General features: G+C 46.2%; 1 protein-coding gene across 1 annotated transcript; it reads left to right on the top strand.

Annotated features, from left to right (window-relative positions):
• Window positions 1–11043: 11043 nt before the first annotated feature.
• Window positions 11044–16416, top strand: LOC135258208 (succinate receptor 1-like). Its single transcript, XM_064341511.1, has 2 exons — window positions 11044–11307; window positions 14068–16416. The coding sequence occupies exons 1-2, from the start codon at window positions 11305–11307 to the stop codon at window positions 15055–15057; spliced, it is 993 nt and encodes a 330-aa protein (XP_064197581.1). The 5' UTR covers window positions 11044–11304; the 3' UTR covers window positions 15058–16416.
• Window positions 16417–16830: the final 414 nt, after the last annotated feature.

The following is a 16830-nucleotide window of genomic DNA, read 5'->3' on the forward strand; positions in this document are numbered from 1 at the left end:
TTCTGCGTTTGTGAACTTGTCAAATATACTTTGGTAGCACCGCTAATTTGTTATGGGAATAAATCTCTATCTGAGTTTGAAATTCGACAGGAACACAGAGAAGGACAGAAAGGAGGGAGAAAGAGAAAAAGTGAGAGGAGGAGAGAGAGGGAGAGTGGGGGAGGAAGAGAGGAACAGAGGGGAAAAAGAGACAGACCAAACCAGTAACAGAACTGCCTCAAAGAATCGCAGACACCAAGACAGGACAGACTGTGCGGCCACTTCAAGACTAATGTGGCGGAGACAGAGATGAACTGTCGCCTAGATAAATACCATAAGAAAGATGCAAGAAAGAATTTCACCGAGAGACAAATCTGCCTCCCATTTAAAAAATACCAGCCAATAAAAATGTATATTTTACTAGGACAAGACAAAACTGCTTCACTTAGCAACCAAATCCCACAGCCTGCAGGACACTGAGTGGCGCTCGATCGATCTTTTGATTGATCTTCAACCTTGTTTTGCGTTACAGCATTTTAGTATTTCTTGATGTATGGTTGTCTCCTTTCTGATTGATTAAGGGAAGGGATACTAAAAAATGTCAATAGAAGTGCATTGGCAACAATATCTTCTTCACTCTCACGACATTCAAGCTCATTAAGAATTGAGAGAGCGAAAGACAGAGAAAGGGAGATATATATACATATATACATATATATATATATATATATATATATATATAGAGAGAGAGAGAGAGAGAGAGAGACAGCACAGGAGGCTGAGACCAAGAGAGAAACTTTGACTTGAGAGCTTTTCATTAAACGGAACAAATAAACAGGAAACAAAACACATACGGAAATAATTTTAAAAAGTTCTAAAAATGGAGACATCAAAACCCCCGCACTTAACAAAACCACGACGTAGTCATATTTAATGTGAGATGGTGGGGGGCAGGTGCTTCGGTTCTTTCTTGGCCCCTCCCCCTTAAGACAGTCACGCTTCTCTGCGGCCTAAAAATAGCCCCACCCTGCTGGTCCGGGGTGATAAGAGCGCCCCGTTCTGTAGCTGGGGCCGTGTTCGTCTTTTTTTTCTTTTTTATTTCTCTCTCGATGCTACGTCTCGCTGGCGGGCAGCCATGTTTTCTTTTTTTTTTTTTTTGCAGGTGATGAGGAGGAGGAGGAAGAGGAGGAAGACGGCTCGCGGCTCGCGCAGCGGCGAGGTCATTCGCGGCGGAATGTTCTAGACTCACCGCTCGGAAACACGCAGGTGCAAAGTCGGCAGGCTTCCCCGGACGGCACGCTTCCACACCAGAGGTGGAAACAGTTTTTTTTTTTTGGGTTTGCATCCGACAGGAGCCAAAGCACCTCCATGCGTTTGCTCTCTCTGAACTTTGACCCCTGCCACTCCTGCCTCCCAGCTGACAAAATCTTAGTTTACAGCAGAGTACCGTCGCATGCCCCCCCCCCCCCCCCACTGCCCCTGTCTGCTCAGGGCTGCGTTTCCTTCCCAACCACAACCGCGTAGCAAAGCTGCTCTTCCTCCACATGGTAACGCAACACTCCACAACAGCAGCGCAATGCCCTCCAACCCACAACACAGCTAACTGTCTCCACAACAGCAGTGCAATGTCCTCCAACCCACAACACAGATAACTGTCTTCACAACAGCAATGCTTCCTCCGTCAATCTACAACGCAACTCTCTACACAACAGTCGTACTCTCTCTTCAACCAACAACCCAACTCTCTGCACAACAGCAGTGCTATCTCCTTCAACCCACAACACAACAAACTCTCTACACAACCGCAGTACTTTTTCCATCAGCCCACAACACAACTCTACAGCGGCGCTCCTGCACACCTAAAATATCCAATAAAATACGCTGCCAAGCTTGGAACGCATCACAATACGTGGTAAAATATCGCTAAACGAAGCGCTGGTGCGTTCACGCATAGCAACTCACATTTCAGTGCGTACACAATTTCGAGCATCAGCGGCTTCTGCGAGGGAAACACGGTGCACTGGAGCACTGTGTCACAGGCACACACCTGTCCGGTGAGCTCTGGGTTAAAGGTTAGCAGTGGCTGAGGACTGAGAGGGGCCTGCGGGACCAAAGGGGGCGATTCGGACCACTAGCGTGCCCCCGTCCCGCTTTCGATTCGCTCCGTAAATAAACACGGAGTCCTTTTTGGAAGGCCCTTGGGATGACACGGCAATGGCCGCCAGAGAGGGGGAAGGGCCTCAGGCCTGCTTTTACACAGTCAAGGGGGTCATGGGCAGGCTTTCATGTGCCTTCAGAGACCCATGAGTGTGTGTGTGTGTGTGTGTGTGTGTGTGTGTGTGTGTGTGTGTGTGTGTGTGTGTGTGTGAGTGTGTGCGTGAGAGTGTGTGAGTGTGTGTGTGTGTGAGTGTGTGTCTGTGCATGTGTGTGTATGTGTGAGTGTGTGTGTATGTGTGTGAGTGTGTGTGCGTGTGAGCGTGTGTGTGTATGTGAGTGTGTGCACACGTGTGTGTTCCAGCACACTTGAAAGAGCGAAATGTGTGAACATGTCACCGTGTCTCTAATCAGGGTGGATCGTGTCTGCGACGTCTCGTTCTATAACAACGTCTTCATTTAGAGTTCTTACCGGGGGCCCCTGTCCGGTGACCCTGTCAGGTGACCAGCGCCGCCCGAACACCCTGACTGCCTGTGGGGGGGGGCAAGTCACAGGCCATTACAGAAGAACTTCAAATGCGTCCGCTCTGCTTCTGTCTCTAAAATCATCTCGGCTGTCCCTCCCTCCAGCTCTGTATAGGACCATAGCCTTTCGTGAAAATGTGACGACAGACAAATTTCACACGATTCACTTTTAAAACATATTACAAAATCCGAAATATCTGGCAAGATCGCATTAGTTTTTTTCCAATGCTGCGTAGTGTTGTAATATCGTGGGCATTACGTTTTATTTCAAATTATTTTCTGAATATTGTGTTTTAGGTAAGGGTTCACAGGGAGGAGAAGTCACATTGGTTCAGACAGCCCGCAGGTCTGCCACGTCCGTTGAGTGCATGGTTCCATTTCAAGGGAAAAACATTGATGGCAAGCACCATGGTACTCTTGACCCAATTAGCATCATCCAGAACCAATCAGAGAGAGATGTTGGGGGGGGGGGGTTATAGTAAAAACAATTCCAACCAAAAAGGAATCGCCCAGATTTTTTGGATAGAAGATGAGAAGATGTACAGAGCGGGATGATAAAGGGGGAGGGTAGCCCCTCCCTGGCAGACTTTTCCCCCCAATTTTAGAATTTTCCATTTCACCACTACTCCAGTCCCATCCCACTCACTGCAAAACCCTCCGGAAAATTCGAAGATATCTGCAGAAGTGGAATATACCACAATATATTGTAAATATGAATATACTGCAATATCTAAATGCTCCTAGGACGCAGCAATTCATCTTTGTCCCAAGTCTCCAGTTTTAAGAACTACATTCTACTACGCAGAAACCTGCACTTTCAATAAAAATAATATAAATTAATATAAATAATATTTTTGAAAACATCTTCACTGCACCATGCCTTTTGTCATCCAAGACATCAAAAAAATAAATAAATAAATAAATAAATAAATAAATAAATAAATAAATAAATAAATAAAAACGAAATACTTCTTTTCTGGCGGGTCATGGGAGGAGATTGAGAGCAGGACCGTGGGTCACCTCAGTACGGCGAAAAGCAGAACTTCAGCGGGACACGCCAATCAACAGCCCCAGCACTGCACATTTCTGCACACAGACAGCCCCTCTGATATGTCCCAACAACGCTGGGCACTGACCGCACTCTACGACAGCCTCCAAATAACCCTTGAGCACGGATCGGGTGACGGGCCGAGAAATTAAAATTAAATCAAGTTTGTTTGAAGGAAAACAAAAAAATACAAACAACTACTGTAGCCTAGACTGTGGCGGTCAGTCCTGAGAAAAGGAAAATGCACAGGCTAGTCATACAAAACAATGCAATATTTACAGCTGGTAGCTCGTAGCTTGACATATTTCTAATTAATAGCAAATGGTTTGGAATTGTTTTGTTCTCTTTATCGTTTTTCATTTATTTCTTATTCTTTTATTTTTAGTTCGCCTCTAGTTTCACTCTGTTGATCCATTCACTTCATGGCGGCCTAGTCTTAGTCGCGGGGGTGTGGGGGGGGGGCGACAACAGAGCCGCACACTGAAGAAGAAGCACGTGTTCCCCGCGAGTTCAGTTATGTTGCAACTATCCAGCTGCTCAGCGTTAATGCATGCAGAACAAAAAATGCATACGGGACAGCAGTAACGGTCCGAAGTCTCAGAACAGAAATATATTCAAAATGTGTTCCCCGCATGCGTAGTCCAAAGTGTTTTCTCGTACGTAAAACTGTATCACCTAAAAATAAGAGCACTTCGCTAAATCAACAATGACGTCGAAACTACGGGGCGTTTAACGACGCGGATTACCTTAACGCAACCGACGCAATCTGCGACAATGGCGCCAGTTTCAAAACAAGGAACAAACGGGCAAATTTAACTTACAGAGTTCTTCAACGTGCAGTCTCAGGAGCCGAAAGTCCAAGTTATACCCCCCCCCCCCGTAATTCCCACAGCCCACCCCTGGAGGGGTGGGGGAGGGGGGGGTTGAGAAGGCCGGGGCAGGGGGCACTATTTTTAGACTTTATAAGCAAGCTTAAATTCCACCCTGGATGGTGTATTAGGGTGCTTCGGGGTATCAGTGTCAAACAGGAGAAAAAATACTTACTGACACTCAGGGGGGGGGGGGGGTCAGCGGTACGTTGATTTTAGAGTTATAGACGCGCAGAGACATAGAATTACAAACAAATGCACATAATGTCTGTTCCCATTGATCCTACTGACATATTTATCTGCCTGGAGTTAAGAAAACAAATGTCGCTCAATGTTGCTGCTGTTGTTGTTGCTACAAACCTGAGGCTTTTCTAACTGTTATAATAACCGGTGTTTTTTCTCTCTCTTTTTTTTTCAGTTGATACCCATTTTCCTGTGAGGCCGACTTATCGGGGGAACAGAGGTGAGGAACATGGCCAGAGGCCACGGCAGTACCAGCTCGGCCTGCATATATTCATATGTAAATGTGTTAGACAGGTGGGGTGGGGGGAGGGGTTAGGAGAGGGGGGGTGGTGGGATGAACTCATTTAGAAGAGTGTGTGGATTGTTGATAGGAGCACCGCAGAAGCTGTTCAACAAGCAAAACTCACAGGACCTCCTACACAAGGATGCACGCACACACACACACACACACACGTACACAAGCACACACGCACACACACAGACATGCACACATACATACACACACGCACACACACAAACATACATACACACACGCACACACACACACACTCAAACATACACGCACACGCACATGCACGCACACGCACACACACACCCTTAAACATACACGCACACGCACATGCACGCACACGCACACACACACACACTCAAACATACACACACACGCACATGCACGCACACGCACACACACACAAGGGGGGGGGGGGGGTGGAGTGGTGAGGACTGAGTCAAGGGGGTAGCAGGGATGGAAATTTTCCTCAGTTCAACTCAATTCAAATAAAGTCAAATGATGAAAGATGCAATTCAAATTCCATCTGGTTATATCGCAGCACCGCGGCGCGCCGGCGCTAAACGCTTCCGTGAATGAGCCAGAGCTCAGAATCACTAACATGCAGGATCCTGCCCAGCACCCGGGAAACACACACGAACAGGAGATAACGAAAAAAATACACATTTACATATATTGAAAAATATACCGTTATACATTTACCGATGCATTTGAATATACGGGGCACTCCAAATATGCATTATATCCCAAGACACACCAATATACTGTCAGTATTGCTTAATAATATGTTCTTCTGGGTATAGTCAGATATCCCACTGATTGGCAATAATGGGCATATTTTATCATATATATATTATTAAAAACACTTTGTTGTAATTTAATTTATTTGACAAATAAGTTAGTATTACATTTTGAAGTAATTGGTATGTGCACTTAAATTCCACGAATATTGCCAATTTTTGTTGCACAAAAAGGTAAGTACGGTCACTAACTCCGGCTGCTAGCTCCAGCCTTCGCTTGGCTGAGTTCATAGCTGTGAAGAACACTAACCAGACCATAGGGACCCCAACGTGACCCTCCACGGTCAAGCAATGGCCTTTGAGTGCGGCCTCTCGGTCAGAGGTCGCTAAAGTTCAAAGGTGAGTCACCCTCTGTCAGCACGACATTCAGAAGCCGTCTCCGCAGGTCCCCTCTCCAGGTCTCTCTGTGTGGCTAGGATCCATTACCGCTGACCTTGGACTACACCCTACATCTTCATCTGCGTCCGCGCTGATGGTAGAGCAGGACACACGGGCCGAGTGAGGTAACAGAGTGTCTTCTGCTGCCCTCTGCTGGCCGAATGAGGAGTTGCATGAAACCACCAACATACATCAGCCGACTTCCGTGTCTGCATGAAATGATGAAATTATGGTGTCGAGTCACAGAACAAATGTTGCAGGCACATAGTAACAAAAAGTACTGACGCTGTCCCCTGTCTGTTGTCTTTTAGCCATGAAAACAACATCATGAAACGTGAAGGGCGGAGTGTGGCACAGTGGGTAAGGAACTGCGCTTGTAACCGAAAGGTCGCAGGTTCGATTCCCGGGAGAGGACACTGCCGTTGTACCCTTGAGCAAGGTACTTAACCTGCATTGCTTCAGTATATATCCAGCTGTATAAATGGATACAATGTAAAGTGCTATGTAAAAAAGTTGTGTAAGTCGCTCTGGATAAGAGCGTCTGCTAAATGCCTGTAATGTAATGTAATGTAATGTAAATATCAAATGAATGCCTTGAAATGTCTGACATGTTTAATACTGCTTATAGCCCACTTTGTATTGTGTATTGTGGTTGGTGATCAACAGGAATGACCAGCCACAATACAAATTATTTTATAACTTGAATAAAAAACAACTGACTGTGTGCCCACGCTGCTCCTCCAATGTTTCTTGCAACGCACAAATGACCTTCAAAGGACATCAATGAAACTGGTCAAGGGTATGTACTGGAAAGATTGCCCTAACATTCCAGAAATGTTCTGAGAACCAAAAAGTGTTAGCTGGGCTCACATATCTCCACATTTGAGAAGACGTTATCCACTAGAGGGCACCTAAGCTATAACAATTTTGTTAAATGGGAAGGACAAGCGTTGGTTGATACATGCTCACATGCTCCAAACGGTTAGCCAACTCACAGAAATCAGATTCAAACAGACTCACTCAGACATATTCCCAAGGGCAATAGCTTGCTTTTGATGTCATACTTTGAATGAGCTCAATATGCAAGTATGCCATAGTTCTCACACAAAGAAAGCAAACAAACAACAAAAAAAAGTAAGCCTGTATGCTCAATGTAAGTAATGTGTAAGTGCCTCAGACCAGCTATTCAGGAAAGCAGAAAGCAGCGCCTTCTCCAGATCGAAAGACCGAAAAAAAGCAATGAGCAAAACTCAGGCAGAGCTTCACGGGGCAGTAGGAACAGGGCTTTTGCACAGGCTTGCACACTTGAATGTCCACTGCTGACCGCGGGGTTATTTCTGGTGACGGTGGAGGTTAGAGCTGTTTGGAGATAAAATCACTGGTTCACCACTTCCTCTCCCGTTTCAACAGTCGCCTCAGACAGAGCTGAAGAGAGATATTTGTTGTTATTTTGTCTGCCTACATTCTCAGCCTCGGTGCGGCATTTTCAGCATCAGCGCTGAATTCTCAGCCTCAGTGCTGCATTCTCATCCTTGGAGCTGCATTCTCGCTGCATTCTCAGCCTCAGTGCTACATTTTCATCCTCAGAACTGCATTCTCAGTGCATTCTCATCCTCAGAGCTGCATTCTCATCCTCAGCACAGCATTCTCAGCCTCAGCACTGGATTCTCAGCCTCATTGCTGCATTCTCATCCTCAGAACTGCATTCTCAGCGCATTCTCAGCCTCAGCACTGAATTCTCAGCCTCAGAACTGCATTCTCAGCGCATTCTCATCCTCAGCACTGCATTCTCAGCCTCAGTGCTGCATTCTCATCCTCAGCACAGCATTCTCAGCGCATTCTCATCCTCAGTGCTGCATTCTCATCCTCAGAACTGCATTCTCAGCGCATTCTCGTCCTCAGCACTGCATTTTCAGCCTCAGTGCTGCATTCTCATCCTCAGCACAGCATTTTCTGCGCATTCTCAGCCTCAGCACTGGATTCTCAGCCTCAGTGCTGCATTCTCATCCTCAGTGTGGCATTCTCATCCTCAGCACAGCATTCTCAGCGCATTTTCAGCCTCAGTGCTGCATTCTCATCCTCAGAACTGCATTCTCAGCGCACTCTCATCCTCAGAGCTGCATTCTCATCCTCAGTGCTGCATTCTCATCCTCAGCGCTGCATTCTCAGCGCATTCTCAGCCTCAGTGCTGCATTCTCATCCTCAGAACTGACTATCTCTCAGGCGCACTCTCGTCATTCCATCAGAGCTGCATTCTCATCCTCAGTGCTGCATTCTCATCCTCAGCGCTGCATTCTCAGCGCATTCTCAGCCTCAGCGCTGCATTCTCAGCCTCAGCGTCGCTCGGCACATTCTACGGATCAGAGCGGTCAGCGCCGCGCTGAGGCGGCGTCACACCATCACCATTCAGCTCTGGATGTAAAATGGCCGGACTGTGAGCCACTTGAAGATGGTGCCCCCGGAAACAAACAAACATACGCAGGTCAACGCAAGCAAGAATATGATACGTACGGCAACACGCCATACTGATATCTATGGTACTGCTGATAAGCAAGCCTGTACGCACAATTGCCTCAAAATAGCTGTTCAGGAATGCGGAGTGCAGCGCCTTCTCCAGACTGAAAGGCCAAAATCAATGAGCAGTGCTTAGATAATTGCTTCACTCTATTTGTTGGATAGCCCTACAGATTTGCAGCCAAATTTAGCTCATTTCAATGGGGCTTCATTGGTAGGACAACCACTGCCAAAGCTTATGAAAACATGTAAACACAAGCCAACGTGAACGTAGCAATCACAATAATTACTATTATGACTGAAATAATTACATTTATTCGTCTACCGCTCACCCATTAACACAAACACACACACACACACACACGCACGTACACAAACACACACACACATTAGATCACACAGTGATCACTCTTCTGACCTAATGTATCATTCTTCAGAAGAGGCTTTTTGCCGAGGCAGGAAGTGTCACAAGTACAGGAGGAAAGCGTTGAGATATATTCCTTTTAACTTCTGTCATTTCCGGTAGTTAATTTAAATTAAACAAATGCATTGGAAAAATCCCCATAGAATTTGATTTTGAATCCTTTCCTGAATTGACTGAACTTAGACTGAATTGATCCCAATCCTGGTGCCGCCAAACCACCCCAAGAAAATGGACTCCACAGCATTACAGAACCACAGGTAGGATCTTTCACTGGTCACAGTAGCTTTTTGGTTCACTGCCTACATTCATATACAGCCTGCTGGTCCCCTCCAATGTGTTCCAGTACGACAAACTGCTTTCCCTAAAAACCGATGACTGTGTTGTTTTTTGGGTTTTTTTTAATCAAAGTCAAAACCTGATTCTCCTCAGAGCACAACCACACTCCCTTCACTTAGACCAGGGCTGCCCAACCCTGTTCCCGAAGATCTACCATCCGGCAGGTTTTCTCTCCAACCCAAACAAAAGCACACCACATTCAACAGCTGGTCATCTCGCTGAGTCGAATCAGGTGTTCCAGATTTTGGGTTGGAGTGAATCAGGTGTTCCAGATTTTGGGCTGGAGCGAATCAGGTGTTCCAGATTTTGGGCTGGAGTGAATCAGGTGTTCCAGATTTTGGGCTGAAGTGAATCAGGTGTTCCAGATTTTGGGTTGGAGCGAATCAGGTGTTCCAGATTTTGGGTTGGAGCGAATCAGGTGTTCCAGATTTTGGGTTGGAGCGAATCAGGTGTTCCAGATTTTGGGTTGGAGCGAATCAGGTGTTCCAGATTTTGGGTTGGAGCGAATCGGGTGTTCCAGATTTTGGGTTGGAGCGAATCGGGTGTTCCAGATTTTGGGTTGGAGCGAATCGGGTGTTCCAGATTTTGGGTTGGAGCGAATCGGGTGTTCCAGATTTTGGGTTGGAGCGAATCGGGTGTTCCAGATTTTGGGTTGGAGCGAATCGGGTGTTCCAGATTTTGGGTTGGAGCGAATCAGGTGTTCCAGATTTTGGGTTGGAGTGAATCAGGTGCTCCAGATTTTGGGTTGGAGTGAATCAGGTGTTCCAGATTTTGGGTTGGAGTGAATCAGGTGTTCCAGATTTTGGGTTGAAGCGAATCGGTGTTCCAGATTTTGGGTTGGAGTGAATCAGGTGTTCCAGATTTTGGGTTGGAGGAATCGGGTGTTCCAGATTTTGGGTTGAAGTGAATCGGGTGTTCCAGATTTTGGGTTGGAGTGAATCAGATGTTCCAGATTTTGGGTTGAAGTGAATCAGGTGTTCCAGATTTTGGGTTGGAGCGAATCAGGTGTTCCAGATTTTGGGTTGGAGCGAATCAGGTGTTCCAGATTTTGGGTTGAAGTGAATCAGGTGTTCCAGATTTTGGGTTGGAGCGAATCAGGTGTTCCAGATTTTGGGTTGGAGCGAATCAGGTGTTCCAGATTTTGGGTTGGAGCGAATCAGGTGTTCCAGATTTTGGGTTGGAGCGAATCAGGTGTTCCAGATTTTGGGTTGGAGCGAATCAGGTGTTCCAGATTTTGGGTTGGAGCGAATCAGGTGTTCCAGATTTTGGGTTGGCGCGAATCAGGTGTTCCAGATTTTGGGTTGGAGCGAATCAGGTGTTCCAGATTTTGGGTTGGAGCGAATCAGGTGTTCCAGATTTTGGGTTGGAGTGAATCAGGTGCTCCAGATTTTGGGATGGAGTGAATCAGGTGTTCCAGATTTTGGGTTGAAGTGAATCAGGTGTTCCAGACTTTGGGTTTGGAGTGAAAACCCGCGGGACGGTGGATCTCCAGGAATGGGGGTTGCGCAATCCTGACTCAAACTTAACGGTGACCTCAGGTTCATTTCGAGTGGAGGTTGACGTGAGAGCTCTCTGGAGATTAAAATCTTGAGTCAGCTACTTCCTCTTCCTCCAGTCTCAACACTTGCTCACGCAAATAGAGTTGAGAGTTGCCTCAAATAGAGAGATGTCAAGAGACTTCATCTGACAACATTCTCAGACTCAGTGCTGCTCAGCACCTTCTACGGATCAATACAGACAGCGCCATGGTAAGGCAGAACTTAAATTTTAATCATTTTACACCTTTTGAAGATTATGCCCACAAAAACAAAAAATATACACACGTCATGTCATATACATGTCAGTTTATGCAAGAATATGAAATGCATGGTACTGTACCATAGAGTGTTAAATATATGTAATATTACAAAATATATACGGTATTATATATGCATTGCCAATGGCTATCTAGAATAATTTATGTAGTCACATATAATAGTTCTTATATTTAAGTAGCAATAATTGATTTATATCTACAATATGCAATATAGTTTGACGTGTGTGTGTGTGTGTGTGTATATACACATATAGAATGATGATGAACATACATGATAACTGTAGTAACATTAGTAGTAGTTCTGGTGGTTGTCATGTAGCAATAGAAAGGATTTTGTTGTTGTTTTGCTCACATTTTTATAGATGCCGTAAAATTGTAATGTTATATTATCAACTTTAGACTTTATCAGAAGACATGACAATATTAAGGGTAGACCCTGGCATATGACATAGATCTCAAGCACTAGAAAATGTTTGAAACTGCGATACAGAAATATACCAACGCACTCCTGCTCTGTGAATTTAAAGCCGTCCAAAGTGACAAATGAAAGGAACCATGCAAATGTTTTATACACCCCTGCCCACGAGAAACAAATCCAGAACAGGGCTTCTGTTGAATTAGTGATTCCATCCCAGTCATATAACTACTTGTCTTCCCAGAAAGTTCTGGAACGGCAGAATGGAAGGTGCTCTGCCACTTCAATTTCCTCTTTACAGGGCGCACAGTTATTATGATCAAATAGTGGATCTTAGTCAATGCTTTGAAGGGTATTTATTTTGCCTTAGGGCTTACTGGAAAGATGACACAGCTAGTACGCTATTTCTGGACAAGTGACCGTGTGGATTTTCAATATAAAATTAATATTGCAATGTAATACGGGGTGCTTGCACGGGGGTTAGAGCCTGTCCCAGCACGCATTGGGTGAAAAGGCAGGAATACACCCTGGACAGGTCACCAATCCAACACGGGGCTCACACACCATTCGCACCCCATGGACAGTTCAGTCTCCCCAGTTAGCCCAACCTGCGTGTCTACGGACCGTGGGAGGAAACCCGCACGGACACGGGGAGACCACGCAAGCTCCACACAGAAAGGCCCGTGGCCAGGATTTGAACTCGCCGCCCCCTTGCTGTGAGGGGGCAGTGCTACTGCACAACCAGGCCTGCCTTGAATTTATTACCCGAATGCGCTGGTGTTCAACAGAGGATTCCCGTGAGGACAATCATGTACGGGGGCATCAAGTCCTATTTGCTTAGGTTCAGGTTAGGCCCGGATTGCTGTAGAGAAAATAATGACAGTGTCCAACCCTTTGGGAGTCTGTTCAAGATTTTCTCACAAAGAATGTGGCGTGATCAGAAAGTTGACTGACTACGACCTGGTACTCCAAAACATTAAGTCTGGTCACATCTGAGTTTTTCTTCAGAACTGCATTCATTTGGCCACTGATATAAAAAAAATGTAAAAAGTGCGGAGAGACGCCGTGGCCTCGTTTTGGTCTTGTTTTGATTTGAAGCCTAGGCAGTGTACCCCGTGAAAGAGCAGCAAAGCGGTGTCCTGATATTACGCTCGCGTTAATTTCATTCAGCACTCGCTCCTGTTGTGTTACCGTACCACATCTTTACTTTTTAAATTGCCCCAGACATACAGCCCCCGCAGCGACAGTATGAGAACGTAGCTACCGGAGTCCCACGGACTGACACAATAAAAACAGGAAAGCCATCGGCTAAAATCAATGGTCGCTCGCTATGGCGTGGTACTCACGGCAAATTTCGCTACCTCGTTCAGTCAAACGACAAACTGAAGCGAGCTAGTGACACCAGAACCTCCCTTCTTTCTTGTCCTCGATTTAGACTCTAGTCTGAATTGATATGAGGATTTCGAAGGGGGGGGAAATCCTAGCAAGCTTGATTCAAGCCTGAGGTGAAAACTCCACAACACACTGACTATCGATCATGATCAACTCACTGGAAACATCCTGGAACATTGTTTTACAGACGAAAGGCTAGACGGGTTGCGGAACCAGCCAACCAAACAAACAAAAAAACAAACACACTGACGGTGAAAGATAAGTAACTATAGTATACATTGTGGAGCAAAAGCGGAACTACTTATCAGTTATGCAAAAGAGTAGTTTAATAGTAGCATCAAAAACGTATCAAGAGACTTCATCTGTCATATTCTCAACCTCAGCGCAGTGCAGCACCATGGTAAGGCAGAACTACAAAATCACGATTCAATTTTGGATTAAGTGCTCAGTTTTTTTGGCCGTTGAAGACGGTGCCGAAGTGCACCAATGTATGCAAGAATATGAAATGTGTGGAAGGAATCTTCTCCGCTCATGCTGACATTAGGGCAACTGCAGCTGAGTTTTGGTGAGGCGTTCGCGAAATTTTGTCCGGATGATTTAGCAATACTAGCGCAGTGTTACTGGAACATTAGCAGGATGTGAGTGGGATGTTAGCAGAATGCTATATATTTTTTATATGAACTCGCTCTCGCTCTCTCTCTCTCTCTTTCTTTTCTCTGATGGTGGAGTTTCAGCATTATGAGGCAATGGAGCTTGAATTTGTTTCAGAGTGTGTGGTGTCACAAGGGTGTAATATGTTCAGTGGAGGCAGGTGAACTGTCGCAATAAGCAATAAAGAATATTCATGTTATCTCTCTCTCTCTCTCTCTCTGCCCCCTCTCTCAGACCTGTGACTGCACACAGCTGGCCAACCTGCTGCGGTGGTACTACCTGCCCACCATGTACAGCCTGGAATTCTGCCTGGGCCTCCTGGGCAACCTGCTGGTCATCCTGGGGTACCTGTTCTGCCTGAAAGGGTGGAAGAGCAGCAACGTGTACCTGTTCAACCTGGCCGTCTCCGACCTGCTCTTCCTGTGCACGCTGCCCCGCCTCGCCAACTGCTACGCCCGCGACAGTCCCGAGGTCTCGCCCGGCTTCTGCATCGCCAACCGCCTCCTCCTCCACGTCAACCTGTACTCCAGCATCCTGTTCATGGCGTGGGTGAGCGCCGACCGCTACCTGCTGGTGCGCCACCCGCTGCGGCAGCACCCCCTGCTGCGGCGGGGCGTGGCCGTGGCCGTCTCCGCCCTCACCTGGGTGGCCGTCTGCGTCCAGGTGGCCCCGCTGCTCGTCTTCATCGTCCGGGACATGGAGAGGAGCAACTGGACCCGCTGCAGCGACTTCGGCAGCCTGTCCGCGGGCGGCGACGGCGGGCGCCACCTGGCCTACAGCCTGGCGCTCACGGCGACGGGCTACCTGCTGCCGCTGCTGGCGCTCTGCCTGTCCTCGGCCCGGATCGCGGCCGTCCTGAAGGCCCAGGCGGGCCTGTTCCAGAACCGGGCCGACGGGTTCCGGAGGCCCCAGCGGATGGTGCTGGCCACGGCGGCCATGTTCCTGGTGCTGTACGCGCCGTACCACGTGATGAGGAACGTGCACATAGCCCATCAGGCCGCGGCGGCGGCGTCCAATCACACGTGCGACCGCTGCGTGGAGAGTGCCTACATCGTCACCCGGCCGATCGCCTTCGCCCACAGCGTGGTCAACCCCGCCTTCTACTTCTTCATGGGCGACCATTTCAGGGAGCAGCTGATTGACAGGGTGAAGGCGCTGTTTCGGGGGCGTGGCTCCCAACAGAACCAATCCCAAGGACGGGAGAGCACAGCGCCTGTGGTTTGAGGTAACTGCAGGACAGCAGTGTGGACTCTCTCTCTCTCTCTCCAACATTATATTCCATTATTTATATTGTATTCTTTTCCAATAGTGATACAACATGTCTGATTGTGATAGTATTTTTTGTTTGTTTTGTTTTTTTTTGTTTATGTTTATTGCTCAGCTTTTGGTATCTGACAAGAATTTACTAATAAATGCTGCTTCCCATTTTGTTCAGTTGACCAGTCAGTCAGAAACTCTGAAGTTCTTCTGAAGTTCCCCTGAGCATCATTTTCTATATTCTGCTGATGACACGTACATCTATTTACACGGTTCTTGCACCTTTTCAAAAGTCAAATTCAAGCACTTTCAAGGTGCATTGTCAAAGTTTTTCCGGAACTTCGCAACTTTAGTAAGCTAAAATTGGGAGGTAAAGTAACATGTCAAAACAAACATGTATATCCATTTACCCTCACCGGTAAAAAGCAATCAATTGGGTCTCTCTGACTTATTTTATTTCTTTATCCAAAGTGAATTCAATCAGTTTGCAATTTCTTATTATGACAATAATTACAATAATTACTTTCAAGTGTTTTATTCAAAATCCAAGCACTTTCCAAACCTTGGAAACACCACATCAAAATTCAGACATTTTCAAAGACCTCAAGCACCCGCATGAACCCTGTATTTAAGTACAACCTTCAGCTGCACAGTGGAAGTTAGATGGGCTTTTTCTTTTTTCGAGAAACGCTCTTTCCGTACATACGTCATATTAGACTCAGCTCTCAGACACTCTTAAAAGCCAGTTCTCTCGCACGTTCAGCCGTGAATTAAAAAGTGCAGTCTGAACATTTTAGCAGCTTCAAGGACGATATCAAGACCAGTCTAAAAAAAATTCCACATCACATCGAGACACTTCTGTAAAAAAAAAAAACTATGTGCCCCCCAGTTGCTCGATGTGATGTGGAATTTCTTTAGACTGATCTTGATATTGTCCTTGAAGTGTTTCTTTTGCCTGCTGGCGGCTCGCTGACCTTCAGCTGGAAGTGCAGGATCTGTTTGGGGAGACGTGTGTCGGACGTGCGGGTGTCATGGCCTGTCCGTCGGAGTTGGTGCTGCATTATTGTGGTGGTGATGCCGGCCATGTTGGCTTCCTCCAGAAAGCCGATGTCGGTGCGTCTGTCCTCCCAGCTGATCCTCAGAACAAAATTATATTCTTTTCCAACAGTGATACAACATGTCTAATTGTGATAGTATTTTTTGTTTGTTTTGTTTTTTTTTTTGTTTTTTTTTTACAGAAGTGTGCCATATTTATGTTTATTGCTCAGCTTTTGGTATCTGACAAGAATTTACTAATAAATGCTGCTTCCCATTTTGTTCAGTTGACCAGTCAGTCAGAAAGTCTGAAGTTCTTCTGAAGTTCCCCTGAACATCATTTTGTATATTCTGCTGATGACACATATGTCCTTTAAATAACCTTCAGCTGCACAGTGGAAGTTAGATAGGCTTTTTATTTTTTCGATAAACGCTCTTCATGCATACGTCATATAGACTCAGCTCTCAGACAATCTTAAAAGCCAGTTCTCTCGCACGTTCCGCCATGAATTAAAAAGTGCAGTCTGAACTTTGGCTGTCATATAAAATATTCTTTGTAAAAAAAAAAACACTCCTGAACTGTATTCAGCCCTACTCTTCGCTACACGCAGCTATTCCGCGTTTCCACCAAAATTACCCGGAACTTTCAGTCCCAGGAACTACTTTACCAGGAACTAAAATGTTCCTTCAGCCAATGGTGTCTGC

The sequence above is a fragment of the Anguilla rostrata genome, chromosome 6, assembly GCF_018555375.3.
Source record: "Anguilla rostrata isolate EN2019 chromosome 6, ASM1855537v3, whole genome shotgun sequence".
NCBI classification, from domain to species: domain Eukaryota; kingdom Metazoa; phylum Chordata; class Actinopteri; order Anguilliformes; family Anguillidae; genus Anguilla; species Anguilla rostrata.